Source organism: Furipterus horrens, unplaced genomic scaffold (assembly GCF_987537825.1).
Source record: "Furipterus horrens unplaced genomic scaffold, mFurHor1.1.pri manual_scaffold_11, whole genome shotgun sequence".
Classification (NCBI taxonomy): Eukaryota; Metazoa; Chordata; class Mammalia; order Chiroptera; family Furipteridae; genus Furipterus; species Furipterus horrens.
Window position 1 is genome coordinate 54,180,752 of NW_028327181.1, and position 19,121 is coordinate 54,199,872.

The following is a 19,121-nucleotide window of genomic DNA, read 5'->3' on the forward strand; positions in this document are numbered from 1 at the left end:
ATCCCCCAAAGGGGGTACCTGGGGCCCACTGTATGTGGGGATGGGGAACAGGGCCCAGACCCTAAGGAGAAGCACAGAGGAAAGATGCCGGATGAGCCCCAGGACATGATGTGGAGTCCTAGCTATGGGGTCAAAGCAGCAGCGGCAGGAGGTCCCTGCTTTGACCATCACCAGTCCTGGGTACAGAGCGATCGCCAAAGCTAGGACAGTCCTAAGTATGGGCGCCTGGCACAGGCCACCTGGCAGAGGTAGTGTAAACACATCTGGAGGTGGGGAGTGCCTAATGACCTAGCCAGGTGCTCTCTGGACTAAGAGTTGCCCAGGTTCCAGGAAACACAGGAGGGAGTAGGTGGAAAGGTCTTGAATCAGAGGGCAGCAGAGCTCTAGGATATTGACTGGGCCCAGAAATGGGGTAACTGCAGGGAAAGGCAGGAAGAAACTGCAAGGCAGAAAGAGGACACTAGAGGTAGATAGATGCGGAAACTGAGAGAGGGAGAGACAGGGACAGAGAAAAGGGGAACTTGAAGGTCAGGGAGGAGACCGAGGCTTAATTTTCCCCTTCTCTTCTTCCACTAGCTCTGTGAGTTCTGGGGTGGGTGATCCGAAAGTTGTCCTATCTGGGGAGGAGGACAAGACTCTCCCCTACCAGGCTCCTCCCCAGTCACATCTGCTCACTTGAGATGGAGGCCTGGTAACAAGGCTGAGTTGAGGGTGTGAAGGGACCTGCTCAGCCCTGGCAGCCCCATTTCTACCGCAAACTTGGTTTGGATCCTAGCTCATCCTCCTCCTCCTCTGGGGGATGCCATGCTCCAACCAATCCGCACTAATCCCCTTGTGCCCAACCCCAGATTAACTCTTTCCTGAGGCTCCTTTGCATTACAGGTCATTAACTAGTGCAGGCCCCTCACAGGCAGGAGGGAGGGAAGGAGAGGTCCGAGGTGGGGTTGGGAGGGAAGCAGCAGGGGAGTGAGAGCTACATCCACACGGTCACATCCAGCACCGGCAATGCAGAGAGTCTGCTCTCAATTCCTGGGACCTAAGTGCAGAGAAAATCTGAAGAGAGATATTTAAAAATATACATAAGTTCAAAATTTCTTTGTGTGCACATCAGGGTTTTTACAAAATCTTTAATTCATCATCTCTATATTCTGTTTAAAATGTTTTTTTTTTTTTAATGCACTAAGTTACTCACTATAACAGCACCACTTTAAGTAATCAGAACTTACAAGTGCCGAATATTTAAATTTTTCTACCTTTAGGAAAGAGGGGAAGACCACTAAGCTTGTAGATTTCAAAGATTTGACAAATCAGGCAAAACAACTTCCAGGAGCACCTGTAATTCTAACACCAGCTGTTTCAGGAGTCCTGAGCGCAAATGCCTACAGGCGCCGAACAGGTACATAAGAGATGTTCAGAAAATCCTGGTGTCTTGGAGTCCACAGGGAGTGGTGGGGACTGTGAGAACTGAAGAGTGAAGCCCCAGAGAGAGGGATGGTCACTCTTCAGCTGCAGCAGAAAGTCAGCAGTTGCTCCTGTGCAGGGCTTTTACTTTCAGAGAAGAGGGAAATTTGGTATATATTTTAAAAATGGTATCTCTTGATTTTAAAATGTTAACTCACACAAAATCATAATCACCCTGTAAGTCAAACAGAATCAGTCTCAGGGCTAGTTTCTAGCATGGTTTTTATGAAATTGTAGAGATTCTGAAACATTAGGAATCCTAGGATCAGTTAGTTCCATCATTTAAAAACTTTATTATGTATATAATACTCAGGGAACTTGTTTAAGTGCAGATTCTGGGCCGCTAGACCTGGGCCTGAGATTCTGCATTTCTAGAAAGCTCCAAGGTGATGTTGCTGCTGCTGGTCCACCAACCACGCTTTGCATAGTGAGAATCTAGTCCATCCTTCCACCTAGGAATTCCCTCTGCCTGTTAATCTTTGGTCATCGATGCCTCCAGTTCTACTTGCACACCCCCCAGGGACTGGATGCTCACTACCTATAGTGGCAGTCCAGGTGCCTGCAGCTGCTGCTAACTTCTGTCATGGTCTGCCGCAGTGGGGAAGGACACCCAGTCAAACGTGCTGAGGCCAGGCTCAGAAATATCAGAATTGCACAGAAGAAACTGCAGCTAGAAACTTACCAGGACTGGGTTGACACTTGTTTCAAAGACCTAAGCAGAAAGGATTTTCTGTTCCAACTGCTTGCTCAGCCTACCCAGTTAAACAGAATATTACTAATCCCTTGGGTGTTCTGGTTAGTAAAGTTTTGGCGCAGTTTGTTTCCTTTCCTTAAAGCCTTGAAGAAAGCTTATTTCTGCACTGGAGCAAGTTATGTGGTTAAGCCCACAGGTGAAGGAGCCAGTTTCTGACTGGTGCGGAATGGAGAAGGGACTGATGCTTGAGGCTAAGCAGAAGCCTTCACATCCTCAGGCTGTGACACCCCTTCTCGAGTGGAACAAGAGGTCTCCACCTTCCCTAGGGTCGGGGCATCTGATCCCAAATCCTCCTTCCTGGTGCCTTAAGAAGCCCTGGAAAGTGGAGAACCCTCCATCCCAACATCCTGATGGTCTCATGGTCACTGGGGCTGGAGGTCACATCCCCAGTTCCCTATATGCCAAGACCAGCCATTCTGAAATCCAGCTGTTGGAGCCGTGGGGTGTGGAAACCGCCTAGGCCACTCCTCATTTCACCATGGAGGGGAACCCAAGCCCAGAGATTGCATGATTCTTTCCCAAGTCACATGGCTGGTCTGCAACCAGCTCTTCTAACAGCCTGGAATCATCTGATGAAGAGATGCACAGATGCCACAGGGAGGAGCCAGATTTTGGTCACCCATAGCAGCAACTCTCAGTAAGAGGACCTTCTGGAATAATCCTGAGGGAAAGAGGAGTGCCTCAGAGGAAATCGTGGAAAGGAATCTTGAGGGCTCACCTAGGAAGGGGAGGGTCATGGATCAGAGTTTCTTGAAGGAAGGTTGAGGACAGAGCGGCTTCTGCTCCAACAGAACGCTAGGTGTGGCAGTCCTTTTATCCTCTGGTGAATGTTGCCCCCTAGGGTTCTGTCTCTAGAGCAGTGCACAGCCTGTGGGGGTAGGGGTGGGGTTGGGGGGCTGGTTAATGCAGTGGGGGTCAGAGAAAATGTCACAGAAGGTCATGGTTACAGAAATTCCCAAGTCTGAATTCCTGGACCACTCCAGACCTTCCCAACCAGACCCTGCGTGAGGCGTGCTTCCCTCCCAGGGGAAATCTCTGGGTTTAGGAACCAGCCTGGCCTAAGTCAGAGAGCAACCACACAACTGGCCTGGGAGGGAAGCTCTGCAGGCAGGGCCAGTCCTAGGCTTGGAAAAGGTGCCCATCCCCCAGGAAGCATCTCCCAGAGGTGTGTGGCCCCTGGAGTCTGGGGGAGATTGGCAGCTGGGCGTGGCAACCAAGGGCGCAGCACCTGTCCCAGCTGGGTCTCACTTTCCCGGGAACTGGCCAGGCCTGGCCTTCTCCAGCTTCTGGCGCCGTTCGGGGGGTATCTCCTGCAGGTTGATACCGTGGTTGCTGGCCCTGCCGGGAGAGTGCGGTGGCCTCAGGGATCGGGAACGGGGGCTTGGGAGGGCAGGGCCTAAGTCATGCTACTTCGAGGCAAGGCGGAGGCAGGCACAGGGCCAGAGGCGGGGAGGAAGGCTCTCTTGACCTGTGCCCTTCGCTTGAAACGCCCCACCTGCGGATGCCCGCTCCTTACCCGGGCTGGAGGTCTGGCGGTTTGGGGATCTGCTTGGTGAAGCCCCGTCTGCCCACAAGCCAGAATGTGTCCTCGGCGCCCTTGCCCTGCAGAGACGCCAGAGAGGGGAGGACTTAGGCGGGCTGGGGTGAGAGCAGTGGATCTGGAGGTCTAAGTGGAACCGAAAGACCTGGGGTCGGACCTGGCCGGGCCTAGTGAGCTGTGTCTCCCAGCCGCGGCACAGGAGAGGGTGGGCCCGGCCTCACCTTCAGCTCGGTGCGCCCTCGCAACTCAATCTGGAAGCCCTCGTCTAGAGCGCGGAGGATCCGAACGGTGCTCACGTTGACGTGGATACGGTAAGCTGGGGTGACAGGTGACGTGGTGACCTCGGAACTCACCTCCTGTGTCCCCCTCCTGGCTTGTTCCCCCTGGATCCTGCGACATCGCCCCATCTCCCCCACCCCCTCCCAACCCCGTCACACTCACGCAGCCCGGTGGACTCCATGCGCGAGGCAGTATTGACGGTGTCCCCAAACAGGCAGTACCGCGGCATGGTGAGGCCCACCACGCCGGCCACGCACGGGCCTGCGGAGACGCGGGGTTGGTGGGAAGGAGGTGCCTGGGCCAAAGCTGGCGGCTGGGTGGCACCTAAGGCCTCAAGGGATTTTTAGCACCCCATAATCCCCCCCAAAAACACTCTCAAGTGTGCCCTAATTGCAACTACCCTAATTACAACAGAGTGCCTGGTGTGCAAAGGCGGCTTTAAGATAAGCCCCCAATCTCCTATCTCCCGCCACTACCCCATCCCAGAGTGTGCCTCCTATCTGGGAAATTTGGAGCTGGGCTCTAGAGAGGGCGCAGGCTCCAGAGCCTGGGAGGGCGGGGAGTTACCCGAGTGCAGGCCGATGCGGATGCGCAAGGGCACCTCAGGCATGTGGCGCATGCGGAAGGAGCCCACAGCGCTCAGGATGTCCAGGGCCATGTTGGCGATCTCCGCTGCGTGCCGCTGCCCGTTCCGCTGGGGCAGCCCGGAGGCCACCATATAGGCGTCCCCAATTGTCTCCACCTGACAAAATGTGTCTGAATTCAGTACTGAGCACCCTGCTCCCCCAAAGTGATTTTGTCCCTTATCAGAAGGCTTAAACTGGGTTTAGTGCAGAGATCCCAGGCAGCCTTCAAGCTGAGGGACTGAGCTGGGGACCCGCAGAAGAGAGAGGAACGGGAGGACTGGGAAAGAGGATTGGGCTAGGGGCCTCGGGGCTGAGCAGGAAGTGCTTGGCTGGAAGCTGGTGAACGTCAGGGAGGGCTTGTCCCCTTTACACTCCACCTTGTAGACATCGTGGGAGCCAATGATGGCATCGAAGAGTGTATATAAGTCATTGAGCAGGTCGACGACTTCAATGGGCTCACTCATGGCTGAGATGGTGGTGAAGCCCACAATGTCACTAAAGTACAGTGTCATCTCCTCAAAATACTCAGGCTCCACAGGTGTCCCTGTCTTCAAAGCTTCAGCCACAGACCTAGGAATGGGAGGTGGTGAGGTTACCTGGAGGCCACCCCAGTCTGACTGGATTCCAGTTGCCCTCCCCACCCACCTTTCCCCACTGGCACCCACGGAGGCAGCATCTGTGTGAGTAGCCGGTCTGTCTTCTGCTTTTCCAGCTCCAGCTCCTCTGTGCGCTCCCGTATCAGGTCCTCCAGGTTGCTGGAGTACTGCTCCAGCATCCGCAGCATGGAGTCAATAATATTGGTCTTCCGGCCCTTGTTGATGCTCTTGAACTAGTAGGAGGAGGAAGCTGCTGAGATTGCTGAGGACTTAGGCTGCCATGGCCCTGTCATGGGGCTTATTATGCCTGATTTTCCCCTTCCCCCAGGGATTCATTCATGTTCAACTCCTTAAGCTCCTTCCCACACACCCCAGGGTGCTGAGCAATGTGTTTTCATACATTATTGGTAGGCACACAGGAAATAGGGGTCCCATGAGGTCAGCTGTTCTCAGCTAGTAATTGACAGCACTGGAACCAATCCAGCCTTTGTATTCCCAGGCCAAGCATCTTTCTGCCACACTAGGTCAAGCACATACTTGGTTTTCAATAAATGTTGAGTTGAATTAAATATTTCTCCTACCCACAGCTCCATCTCTGGCTCCAAAGGCCTCTACAGCCCTGTTGTAACTCTGCCCCTACCGAAACCTCAGTCCTCAGGCTACCCCTCAAGAAAAAGTCTTCCAGGTCAGAACTCCTGACAGCCTGCCTTCCTGCAGCCTTCCCAGGTTGCTGACAAGTGGCCAGCCCAGCCCTTGCCCAATCCCAGCTCCTAACCAGGTGGAAGGTGCGGTCCATGGAAGGCCGAAGGTCCGGCTGCTCTGCCCAGCACTGTTTCATCAGCTGGATGCACTCCATGGGCGCCTGGTCCATGGAAACCAAGGGCCGACACAGTGGAGGGGGGTTCTGCACCCTCTGCACCACTTCTGGAGGCACGAGGGGACCATGAGAGGGGGTGTGCCAGAATAGAAGCTGTCTCTGACTCTGGCCTGATTGATGAAGCTAAAGATGAGGGGGACTGGAAGGGGGTCCCTTAAATCAGAGCTTTGGGAAGTGGAGAAGTGTAGTGTGGCAGGGGGTTTCTGGGAGCAACAAGGGGACCCTGAATCCTGGAGGGCAGGGAGCAGATAGAGGTGACAGGCAGACTACCATTTATTTCACACGAGGGAGAGTTAGGATGAATGATCAAGTAGCTTGCTGAGTCCTATACATGGTAAGTAATATAGATTTACACCATGTCCCCCCACTCTGCTGCCTCCGTGGGGGCGCCAAGAACTAGAGAGGAGCCTGTTCTATCCGTTGGGGGAGCAGTTTGGAGCCCAGGATCAGGACAGAGGAAACCACGGAGGTCTGGGCGCCTAAGAACTGCCCGCTCCGATCTTGGTGCTTGGCTCTCCACCGTCCTGATCCTTCAGACCCCAGCTTGAAAGGAAGCCCACATAATTAAGTCTCAGCACCGGTCTTTCCGGAAAACTCGGAGCCTGGGTCTGGCCAGGCTATGACTAACAGCGGGATGCTTTTCTAGTCCCAACACTACGCGAGGGGCCGCAGTACCCTCGGGCGCCAGCTCCAGCATAGCATAGGGGGCGCTGCGGCACACGACCTCTTGCATGATGATGCCCAGGCTGAAGACGTCGCCGGTCAGTGTCCCCCGGCGCTCCAGGGCTGGATCCCGAAGCAGCTCCGGGGCTGCCCATAGCTGATCTGGGGGCGGGGAAGAAGGCGTGGGCACGCGGAGGGCCTTGGGGACACTGGGGACAGACACCCCACCACCACCACCAGAAAGCCCCGGCTCTCGGCCACTCACCAACCCTCCCAGCCTGAGTCCGGCCCTGCTGCCTGCAGCTATCACCAGCGGGGACTACTCAAAGAGGGTCTCAGAAAAGGCCCAGCGCTCACAACGCAGTGCCCAGAAAAGACTCCGCCCCTTGGACACAAACCCCGCTCTTAGGCAAAGACCCTCCTTGACCCTGTTGCAAAGGCAGAAGCTTCACTTCTCAGAGACAAGCCCTCCGCCTTTCAATATCCCGCTTCCCGTTTTCAGGTCTACGCTCCTCATCTCAGAGGTCACCAGGCCTTTTCCGTAGCAGGAGTTTCGTCCAGTGGATGTGGGATGGAGAGAATGCGAGGGGGAGGGAATCGGTGAGGGAAGGAAGGGACCTTGAAATAATAGGGATCCAAGGGACGCTCGTCCGCGCTGTTGGCACGCGGGGAGTCCTACCCTCCGCGCTGGGAGTCTCTTGTAACACCCTCTGGGCTTCCAGTAGTCTCCCGTGGCCGTGGTCGGTGACTTTAAGCACGAACCTCCCGTCCACCACGCAGTTCCGGGACTTAAGTCGCCCATGGGCCACTCCTCGGTGGTGCAGATACCTCATTCCCTGGAGGGGGTGGGGTAAGCGGCAGCTTCAGCCTGCGGCATCCCCGCCCGCTCCTCCCTGCACCCCTCCTTCTCCACCCCCACACCTTGATGAGGTCCAGTAGGAGGGACGACTTGAACATCCAGTCCAACTTAATGTCTCTCTGCGAGAGGAGATCGTGGAGGGAGCCCCGGGCACAGTGCTCGGAGACCACAGCCAGCGTGCCTTCCCCGGGGCCCGCGGCGCTGTCCTCTCCTCCCGCCAGGAAGAGCCCCAGGTAGAGGGCCACGTTCTCGTGCCGGAGCTCCCGGAGCTGACAGGGGGAAAGTTAACACGCGTTCTCTGCCCTGGGAGCAAGGTGGGGAGGAGGCTGTTTTCCGGGTCTGGTTTTGAGTATCTACGCTCGGAGTGTGGGATAAAAATGGTGAATGGAAGGTCTTATAGGGCATGTAGGAGGGGCTTTCTTGTACAGATAACTTCTCTCTCTGGGAAGGACCACATCTTCAAAGGCTACTGTTCAGACACTGAGTATGGTTTAGTTTAATGTTATGAATGAAAAGACACCCTTGCACTGGTCATCAGGATCTAGGCAGGTTCTGACTTAATCACCATGAGACTTTGAACTGTCTGTGTCTTAAGGAAAAACACCTCATGAAGGAGGAGTCCCTTGCCGCCACCACCCTCCCTGTCTCATGTGACAGACTTTGAGGGGAGAGCCAGGGAGAAGCTGCAGTGCTTTCAAAAAGCACCAGAAATGCCTCGTGCTAGGGAGCTGGCCCAGGGCTGCTTTGCTTGGTTACATCATTATGTCGGCTATGTCTGAGACTCCCACCCTCCCCAAGTAAGTAGGGACTGAGCAGCCAAGCTGTGGTCCCAGAGAGCCATCAACAAGGCCACTCCCACTCCACGGGACAGAGGCCCTCACAATCTTGCATGCTGGGAAACAGGGGTTAGGAGTTGACTGGTGCTTTTTCTAGCTTTCCTTTGGTCCATTAAAGGGCTTCTTTTCATCTTAAATGCCTGCTGTTAAATCATGATTTAGTCTGTTGACCTATAAGGTAGTCCACTTAAGTCATTCTGCAGCTATAACCAAGAGCTTCTGTGGAGGCATCCGGGAAGAAAGCCAGGCCAAGCCTGCATGGTGTTGGGGGTGGGGGTGGGGGTGGGATTAAAGTTGAAAGGGCCAGCCCTGATTGGTGTGGCTCAGTTGACTGGGCATCAAACTGCAAAGCTAAATGTTGCTGGTTTGGTTGCAGGTCATGGCACAGGCTTGGGCTGTGGGTTCTGATCCCCAGTTGGCGCACATATAAGAGACAGCTGATCTTTCTCCCTCCCTTCCCCTCTCTCTAAAAATAAACAAAATCTTAAAAAAAAAATAGAGTTGAAAGGACCAGAATAAGGCAAGTCTACAGCCTCCTTGCCAATTTTCCACTTCACTCAGTATACATCAACTAGGCCATTCTGCATGAATGACCTGATAGAACTGAAAACCCATTTTTTATTTTCTATTATTCACTCAACAAACATTCACTGGGTCTCTCTAACATTCCAGACACTGTGCTGGGATCTGAAAATACAATGGAAGGAGCAGGGGGAAGCCCTCACTCAGCTTGTAGTCTAGTAAGGGAGGCAGCTAAGAAATACTCAAGCACACAGATGAACATACAATTATAAATTATGACAGGCACATCAAAGGAAAGAACTAGTGTCATGAAAGAGCATAATGGAAAACCTGCTTTAGAGAGGAGGGGACACTTCACTGAGACCTCTTGATCCCTCCCACATTGGGGCTACCTCTGTATTCAGCTGCAAAGAGAAGGCAAGGAGAGAGAAATGATGGCCATCCCACACCGCATCATGGGTCAATCTCTCACCTTGGAGAAGGCTGTCTTGGTTGCTGGGCGGATAGCTATGTGCTGATCCCCTGGAAATTTCTTCAGCCAAACCCAGTCTCCCTGGAGCAGAAATGAGAGTAGTGAACTCAGTTTCTTAAAACCCTATGATGCAAAGAGCCCCGGGTCCCCCATTTCCACTGGCCCACTGCCCCAGAACATTTTCCATGTGACAAAGAGTGTCAGGAGCCAGGGGTTTGATGTCTAGCAGTCCACTTCACAGCTAGCTGGCTAAGAGATACAGAAGGCCTGACTGGCTGTCCTCCCCACCCAGATGTGCTCACCGACAACCTTATTAAGCGAGCCACTGCCAACACAAATGTCACTGAAATCATAGCCCTTATCACCATCTGTTGCCACGAGAGAGCACTGTGGTGGGAGTCAGGAGTCTGGGTGGATCAGGCTTTATCATAGACTAACTGTGAAGTATAGGCAGCTCCTCTCCAGGCTCTGGGCCTCACTGACCTCAGCTGATGGCAGAGCTGGTTCCTGAGCATTCGAAAGATGCAGTCACACAGGGGCCCAGGCTCAGTAGGGCCTGAGCTTGGTTCAATGATCTGCTGTTGTCACCTTGAATGAACAAGGGGCTCTTCATTTTTATTTGCCCTGGACCTTATAGCTGACCTTGCCTGTTGATTAGGGATTTGTAAGAGAAGATAATTTTGGGGGTTTGATACCGGCCCCTAAAAATCATTTGGAAATAAATATGGAGACATTTTAAATTGTCACAAAAACTGAGGGCTATGTTTAGTAAACAGGGCCAGAGACAGGAGACTAAGCATTCTTCAAGGTACAGAGTAGTCCCGTACAGTGAGGAATAACCTGCCCAAATGACAATAGTTCTCCTCTGAGAAAATGGCTGTGATGGCTTCTATATGACACACTAGGAGTCTCTGTATCTTCTCTGTGACCTGACACTCAGGAGCTCTAAATCTCCCCTCCCCTCCTGATTAGCTGAGCGCTCTCTCGGCCCTCCCTGAATTTGTCTCATTATCTCTCAGTCCTTCTACCACATTAGATTTGCTGATCCCGTGTTAATGTCCTCATGCCCTTTTGTGACTTTCTCTTTCCCCTTTAAGGCTTGCTATTCCTGTGTCTGGTCAGAATTGGGTGGAAATGTTGGGTGGGACCAAAACATGGCTCTGGCTTGAGTCAGGGGTAGCCCTGTCTGAAAGCGCCCAGTCCTGAACTATCCACATCCTGGAAATGACCTTTGTATGACCGGGAAGCCATGTCCCAGATGCCCCTCTGCCCCTATCTTTCCAGGGAGGCCTTTGCCCTTCAGTAACCTGAAGCCTTATCACTGAGGGGGCAGGGCCAGGGCCTTCCAACAAGGTCGAGGAAGGTCTCAGTGGCCACATGAGGCTGCATGCTGGTCCCAGCAAGCTTTCCACCAATCAGGCCCCCAACCCTGGGTCACTGCGATTGGCCCCTGAGGAGCCCTCACCTGAATGACAGCTAAGGGAAAATCCTGGGGCAAGAAGGGTTACCAATGGCTCCCTTTGAGAAATTTATGACCTCTCCCTATATCTTCTTCTGGGGTCCTATCCCCATTTCCTGGAGCCTGCAGGATGTGGGATGACTCTAAGAATAGAACTCAGCCTAGCTGGGGGTCGGGGTCAGGCTCACCTCATAGAGGCCAATGTTGGAGTTATCCGGGGGCTGGCTGGGGACGCTACGAATGTCTGACACGCTGCGGGCAATCAAACTTGACCGACTACTACCCTGGGCCACCTGCAGGGTGGGGGGTCAATGCAAGGGGTCAAAATATACTCAGAGTCCTGGATATAATGAGTTCTCAGGCAGAGTTCTGGGGATTAAAGAGGGGAGAGAAAATCTTAATGAGGGAAGGTGATAATGACATTACCTCCTAAGTGTACAGGACTTTACAGTTGAAAAAACAAACATTCATTTTTCTTATTAGAGCATCACACTGCCCCAGAAAAGCAGTCAGAAAAGGGGCTGTTACCCTCAGTGCACACATAGGGGCACTGATCTCCAGAGCTCAGGCCTGGGACTGGGCTAGAGCAGAAAACAGATCTCCTTTTTAGTTGGGGGTTGGGGTGAGGGCTGACCCAGGCAGGGGACCAGATATACAGGGGAGGACAGCTAGATCCTGACTCCCTGCTTCTCCCACCTTTTGAGAACCACCCCCTTGTGGGTGGAGGAAAGTGATGTCGTCCAGAGTCAAGATGATCTTGTTGGGGCCTGAGATCATTTGAATGTGCAGTAGCCGGTGCCTGGTAGGGGAAGAAGGTCATTTCCGCAGAGGACCAGCAAAGGGTAATGTTGGCTCAGGGGAAGGCAGCCATCCCCAACCAGACATCCCTTTGGGGCTCTGCCAGTCTTCTAGGGCCCCTTCCCCTCCCTCTTTCCAAAAAACAAAATCCTCCCTTCTATCTTGAGGGGACCCCTCCTACTGTCTGCTGTACAGTTGGACCTCTGGCATGGAGGGAGCCACGCTCACCTCCTTACCTCACTTCTCCACTCACCTCACATAATGGGCCAGGAAGGCCCCTGTCAGCCCCATCCCAGCCACCAGGAGGAAGCCGATAAAGACAAGACCGGGGTCCACTCCTGGAGGGACAGTGACAGGAGGGACACTGAGGACCTTTCTAGGGAAGTGTGCAGTCATGTCAGATCCTGGAGGCTCCAGGAAAGGGGGTTGGCGACAAAGAGAAGGAACTAGAAAAAGGTCATGAATGCTGCTAAGGGGGAGCATCTGGGAATTCTAGAGAGGTTTCAGGAGGGCTTTAGGGGCTCAGGCAATGGAGGGGTCCTACACAAGTCTGGGGTCTAGGGAGGACCTGAGAGGGACTCAAGGATGAGTTATAGGAAGCGTTCACTCTCTTCTACGATGGTGTGGAGGACGGTCCCTGCTGAGTGTTGGCCCTCACCTCCATTGCAGATGACGTCTGGGTCGAACCAGCAAGAGGGGTCAGGTCCAGGCCCTTGGCCCCCTCTAGGGAAATGCACTGGGGTCCCAGTAGAGTGGAAGGAGCCCCGGGTGGGGTCCAGTATGTACGTGGTGAAGAGCTGGTCCCCTGCCTCATCTGTGTCCAGCAGCACAAATGGGTGCTCCTCGGCTCCTCGCAGGCTTCCACAGAAGCCTGGGACCTGGGCATCCTGGATGTAGCGGGCCACAGCTGCTCCGGACACCCATCTGCCACCTACTGCCGCCTGAGCTCGTACCACACCCCCCGCCAACAAGAAGACTGCGTCATAGATGGTGCCGAAGAGTGGGGATACCTGAGGAAAGAGAGTTCAGGGTCATGGCCCATAAACAGACAGGAACTTATGCTTCCCCATCTCTTCACTGTGTCCTTCCAACCCTTCCAGCCCTTGACCGTTCTCACCTCCTAGTTAGTGGTTCCTCATATCCCTCCTTATTGTGTGTCTCGTCCTCTCTCCCACTGGCCATCCCACCCCTTTTCCCCACTGACCTCCCCTCTTTTCACGATCCTTAGACTCTTTTCACCATTGGTTAATTCTAACTCCATTACCTACAGATCCTCTCTTTCCTTTCCTCTTGGTTGCCCTGAATATATTTTTAATATCATTACCTTCCATTCACCTAAAAGCCTTCTTTCTCATCTTTTGGTTAGTTTCTATTTTCTACTTTTCCTTTTTTCCATTCCCCAAGGTCTCACAGAGCCTCTCTGTTGTCCCAAGTTCCCATCTCTCACAGTGCTGGGAAGTGTGTAATACACTAGGGACATAACAGTATACAAGACAGAGCTCCCATCTTGGGGAACTTTTCATCTAGTGGGCGAGACAGACAGGGATGTTAAGGCAGTACAAGGAATGAGGGTACAGGTAACTGAAGGAGCTGTGGAGACAGGAAGGAGGACTCCAAGCCAGGCTGGGGGAGGAGGAGGAGGTGGCTTCCAGAAGAAGTGACCATTCTTTAAGATATGAGTCAGAATTATCTGGGGGACAGTTGAGGCAGAAGAGCAGAAACAGTACACCCAGCAGCACAGAGGTGAAAGAGAAGGCTACATTTAGGGAACCCAAAGTAGCTGGTCTGACTGAAGTTCAAGGAAGATGGAAGAGGGAGGAAGACACCAGACCTGGTAAGCTGTGAGAGGAGACCTGCATTTACCCTGGAAGAGAAGGCATGGGGAGGCTTTGAACACAGGGGTGACGGTCACATTTCTGAAGGTCAATCTGACTGTTGGATGGAGAAAGGCCTGGGGCAGGGAGGTGCTGAGTCAGAGACCACTCGGGGGATTCTGTCTGGAGCTTTGGACCAGAGATGTGGCCTGAACTAGCACAGTGACAGTGAGAATGAGGAAAGTGGGTGGATTCAAATGACCTCTAAGAAGTAGGAAGTGACAAGACTTGATGTCTGGATATTGGGGGAAAGGGTTAGACTAGAGGGATCAAGGGTGACTCCCAGGGGCCTCACCTGGGCAGCTAGGTGGAAGGCTGTGCTATTGATACTTACTGAGAACTGGGTTTTTTTCCACCACTTTCTTCACTCGCTCACTTTTCCTCCATCCCACCTCTGTTCCTAACTTCCTCTCCTCGTCTTTACTATTTTCATCCTTCCTCCCCACTGGCTACTCGAAAGTTGAGTGGAGGAGACAAGCAGAATTGGTGGGAAATAGTTTAACCCCTTCCCGTGACTTATAGGCTTCTCTCCTGTACAATCCTTTGCATAGGGCCCTTTTAGTAGTTAGTTTACTACCCACGGACATCTAAATTTCCTTCTCTCTTAATGGTTTCTAGCCCCCATTTTATGAATGGGTTGGGGCAAGACTGTCTGAACTGAGATTCTGGGTTCTCAGGGAATGCTGGGTATTAGCTGGTGTCAGGGAGTAAACTGTGGGTCTAAATGATTATTGAAGCTCCTGGCTCCACCTAGGGAGTTTTCTGCTTCTCACGAGATGTCAAGGCTCTCAAAAAGTTAAAACCATCAGATGAAGCCTCCCAGAGGGAATACCTCTGAAATGGGCACGGAGGTTGGATCTACATCCTCCTTCCTGCTTTCTCAAGAACACCCGCTTTTTATTATAAACTATGTTGTGGTGGTGCTGGAAGTGGGTTTACGTTAAAGTAGGCTACAAAAGATGTAGTGTAGTTTAGGGTTTCCTCCTTGGAGCTGGGCTTGAGACGTCTCATTCCAGTCTCTCTGAAGCAATCCCAGTACACTCAGATGCCCCAAGCAAGCAATACCAGAGCATCTACATTACCCAGGAAAGTCCAGAACAGATAGAGCTGCTATTATTCTCTCCCTATTGCTGTCCTCCTCTCTCCCATTGACTCCATCCTCCTCTCATTTCATGACTATCCACCTCTCTTCCCATAGCCTCCAGCCTTTTCCCTTCTTTGGCTACCTTCTGCTTTCTTCCCCAGCTCTCCTTCCCTGTTCTCTCCTCCCTGGTCCCTCTACCTGCTGAAGATCAAGGCCAGGGGGCAGCTCCTGGCGCTCTTGGGCCTTGCGCAGGCTGTCCAGCACGCTGTCTCCAGGGCGACAGTTGCGTGTGAGGGTGAGCACGGCATCGTGAGCCCTGCGAAGCTGTGAGTTGTTGGCCAGCGCGGCCAAGGCCTCTCGGCCTGGGGACAAGGCATAGTGAAGCGTGTCGAAGGGCAGGAAGACCAGGGAGCCATCGGCCAGGCCCAGCTCCTCTGCAGCCTCCAGGAGGCAGCGTTGCTCCTCGCCGCCCAACAGCACCGAGTGCATCACCATGATCACGGCTGTGGACCCAAGAGGCTCCGCTCACTGATTCACCCGGGCGGGCGGCGGGACTGCCACCCTCCCCGCCCCCTGCCGGGAGCCTACCTCTAACTCTGGGCCCGTTCTGGACCCTCCTCAGGGCCTCCCGGGCTCCAGACCGGTCCGAGGGCTCCATGGCGGTCACCAGGGCAACTGGCAGACCCCGGGCCCTGAGTGCCGTGGCTAGAGAGTGTCCCGCCTCCACCCACAGGTCCTGGGGGGCGGTGACCAGGGCCACGCGTGCCCAGTGGAACTCGCGAAGGAGGGCGTAGAGGGCATCCTCCGCTGGCGTCACTGCGGGGGCCGTCGTGCCTGCTGCCCGCGTCCCCGGGCAGCCCCAGGGCACCAGCGCGACCCCCGCCTCCTGAGCTAGGAGCTCGGCGGGCCGGCAGGCTGCAGGGTTCACGGGACCCACGAGACCTGAGACGCGGGCCAGCGCGGAGGACACCGCCCCCAGAGAGCCCGGCGTCTGGCATGACTCCGGCAGCAGCACGACCTCGAAGCGGGGGCGGCCTTCCAGAGCCTGCTCGTGGTTCAGGCGGTGGGCAGCCAGGCGGCCAGCCAGGTCCGGGTGCGCACGGGCGAAGATGGAGTCGCAGGCCCAGGGGCCTAGCACCCCCACTGTGAATACCTCGGGGAGGGCTGAAGGCGGCAGGAGGAGCAGCAGCAGCGGCAGCAGCAGCAGCAGGAGCCAAGGCCGGGGCCAGGGCAGCACCCGGGGGAGCCCGGGAGAGGATAGAGCCCACCGCGCGGGGGCGCAGAGCTGGAGGTCCCGAAGGCCACCCGCGAGGACGGGGCAAGTGGTCATTGCTGGCTTCTGTGAACATAAACAGAGCAGGGAGAACGATGAGATCTCCCCAGAAATCTCTTGGGGCTCCCTCCACAACCCCCAGTTTCTTAAAACCCAATTAACTTATGGCGTATCTACACTTTCCCTCCTCAGGCTGAAATGACAAGATTGGCGTCAGGGGCATGGCTTTGAAGCCCCCCACATCCCCCTCCCCTTCGGCTTCCTGTTCCCTCTTGTGTACCCCTACCCACTCCTCAGAGACAGCGAGGGGCCTGAGGGGACAGGCCCATCCCCTCCTTAGATGTGTCCAGTGGGGAGAAGGAATACGAGTCCATGTGGAAGGGTCTTTGCCACTCACCGGAAAGTAAGGAGCTCCAGCTTGGGCTCAGGCCCAGGGCCAAGGTGAAGGGTCACATGGCTTCCACAGGTCTCCTTTGCCAGCCCGGTGCAGGGCGGGGATGTGGGAACAGCTGGTGGGAGCCCTTAATCTATCTAAGCTGATTAGGGTCCCTTAATCAGCTAGGGAGGGGCTGGTGGATAATGGGGCTCTGGGGTGGTGTCCTGGCTTCCAGGCAGCCAGCCAGACCCCCCACCCATATCTCCTAACACCCCCAGCATAAAAGCAGCTGCAGGTCCCCCTCTCAGGTTGCTCCTGCCACACTACCCTGCTCAGCCTGAAAAGTGACAAAATGTGCCCTTGGACACCTGTGGGTGCTCAGTCCTGGGGTGGGACTTCTCTCAGTTCCATTTCCTCCAATCTTCTGTTTCTAGTTTTGCCAACCAGGTCCAGGCCCCATCCTTTGGTTGGCAAAGTCTATACCCCAGAGGCCAAACGCAAACCAGGCTACCTGCCTATCTTCTCTTGCCTGCGCACACATGATTCTCTGACATCCACATCTCCATGCCTAGAAAACCATTAGTTTGGCCTTGGGAAGGCAGAACAGCAGAAGGTAATGGAAAGAGCTCTGGTTTTGGGCAGATCTAGGTACAGATTCCTCCTTCCTAATTTTGTGACCTTGGAAAAATTACTTAGTCTCTTGGAGGTTTGTGTGAAAATTACCTGTGACAATGAATAAAATTGCCTAGGTGACAAAAATAAATAAGACAATTTAAAAGAAGGATATGATGGGCTACTTGCCTTACCACATAGCAAAATTTCTTACAAAGCTATAATAATTAAGACACTATAGTACTGGTTCAGAGATAAACAAATAGACCAATGGGACAGAATAGAAAAAATAAAACAGAAAAAAAAAAGATGTATGAAGAAAAATATACATTTCTTACTAGTGGGAAAAGAATGAGTTATTTCACAAATGGAGCTGATTAGTTAGCCATATGGGAGGGGAAGGGAGGAGATAGGATTAGATCTTCATCTCACACTATACAAAGTCAATTTCATATTAAAAAACATACATAAAAAGAAAACTTAAAAACTTTTAAGTGAATGAGATTTTAATCATCATGGCAAAATTCTGATCATGCAACAATCATTCATGGATGCCAAAAGTAGGGAGATATTCTGATGAGGAGCAGGACAAATGTATGTCTTACTTAAAGTGTCTCCCTACAGATTATTTATGAGTTGGGAGCAGAAATTGAGCAACACTTTGACCAGGTTATCAAAATTAGCCAATGAGGGGCAGGTAGATATCATATGCCTCCAGATGTGATACCTGAGAAAGACACAAAACTGCATCTATGTAATACTGCAGAGATGCAATTCTGCACAATACTGCATCTATGCAGTGTTCCAGCCAAAAGTGCATTTCATCAATCTAATCACAAGGAACCATCAGATAAATACAAAATGAGGGACATTCTACTAAAAAAGAGGATGGGGACTATATTCTTCAAAAAATGTCAATGTCATAAAAGGCAAATTCAGATTAAAGAAAACTAAAAAGACACGACAATTAAGTGTAATACATAGCCCTGAGTGGTGTGGCTCAGTCGATTGAGTGCCAACCTGTGAACCAAAGGGTCGCCAGTTCAATTTCTAGTTGGGGCGTATGGCTGGGTTGCGGGTAAAGTCCCCAGTTGGGGGTGCGTGAGAGGCAACGACACATTAATGTTTCTCTCCCTCTCTTTCTCCCTCCCTTCTCCTCTCTCTAAAAATAAATAAATAGAATCTTTAAAAAAAAAGATATTATCTGGCCCTGGTGGGGTAACTCAGTTGGTTAGAGTATCATCCTGATATACCAAGGTTAAGGGGTTCGATCCCCAGTCAGGACACATACAAGAATCAACGAATGAATGCATAAATAAGTGGAACAACAAATCTCTCTCTGTCTCTGTCTTTCTCTTTCCTTTCTTCTCTCTTTAAAATCAATAAATTTAAAAAATTTAAAGAGACCATATGTATCAATTCAAGGTAGGAAAGGATTTCTTAAATAAGACACGTAAAGTACAAATCATAATGGAATGCGTTGATAAATTTGAAGACATAAAAATTAAATTTTCTGGTCAAAAAAGATATCACACACACACACACAAAAAGCATAAGCCAAAGACAAGAAGAATATATTTGCAAAACGTTAACAAAGTGTTAGTAGTTAAAACATATGTGAAATGAAAAAGACAACCCAGTAGAAAAATGGGTAAAGGCTATAAATAGGCAAGTTATAAGAAAAGCCTAAGGAAAACTGAACAACCTCACTAAATAATCAAGGAAATTCAAAATAAAACAATGATAAACTATTAATATCCATCAGATGGCAAAAGTAAAGTGTGACAGTACCATATGTTGGTATGGCTAGGAGAAAACATAAACCCTACATGTGTTTTGAAGACCATGGTGTAAATTGGTGGGCTGTTTGGCAATGCTTAGTAGAGTTGAAGCAATTCCACATGGAGGAACTACCATAGAAGAACTAGCATTTATCTGTTAACTCGAATAAGAGATCATTCATTCATTCAAAAAACATTCATTGGTGAAGTGACGTCCCAGCAGGAGTGATGTGGCAGCTAGGTCCAAACTGGAGTGTGTTGTTATCATTTCTATGAGTCACATTGTAGGACCTCCCCCCAGTCTGATATGGCCTGGGGAATGTGGCACACTCCCACTCCTACTCCCACTCACAGACACACACAGTTGCACACACAATCA

At 52.3% G+C, this 19,121-nt stretch overlaps 1 protein-coding gene across 1 annotated transcript; it reads right to left on the bottom strand.

The window, feature by feature from the left end:
• Positions 1-1,193: 1,193 nt before the first annotated feature.
• Positions 1,194-16,030, bottom strand: GUCY2D (guanylate cyclase 2D, retinal). The gene is made up of 19 exons (XM_090291724.1): positions 15,289-16,030; positions 14,899-15,203; positions 12,401-12,752; positions 11,996-12,080; positions 11,641-11,743; positions 11,133-11,237; positions 9,486-9,566; positions 7,718-7,924; positions 7,476-7,632; positions 6,809-6,958; positions 6,032-6,180; positions 5,326-5,489; positions 5,038-5,230; positions 4,602-4,776; positions 4,197-4,295; positions 3,977-4,071; positions 3,732-3,817; positions 3,444-3,553; positions 1,194-3,083 (listed from the first exon to the last, which is right to left on the bottom strand). The coding sequence occupies exons 1-18, from the start codon at positions 16,028-16,030 to the stop codon at positions 3,460-3,462; spliced, it is 3,342 nt and encodes a 1,113-aa protein (XP_090147850.1). The 3' UTR covers positions 1,194-3,083; positions 3,444-3,459.
• Positions 16,031-19,121: the final 3,091 nt, after the last annotated feature.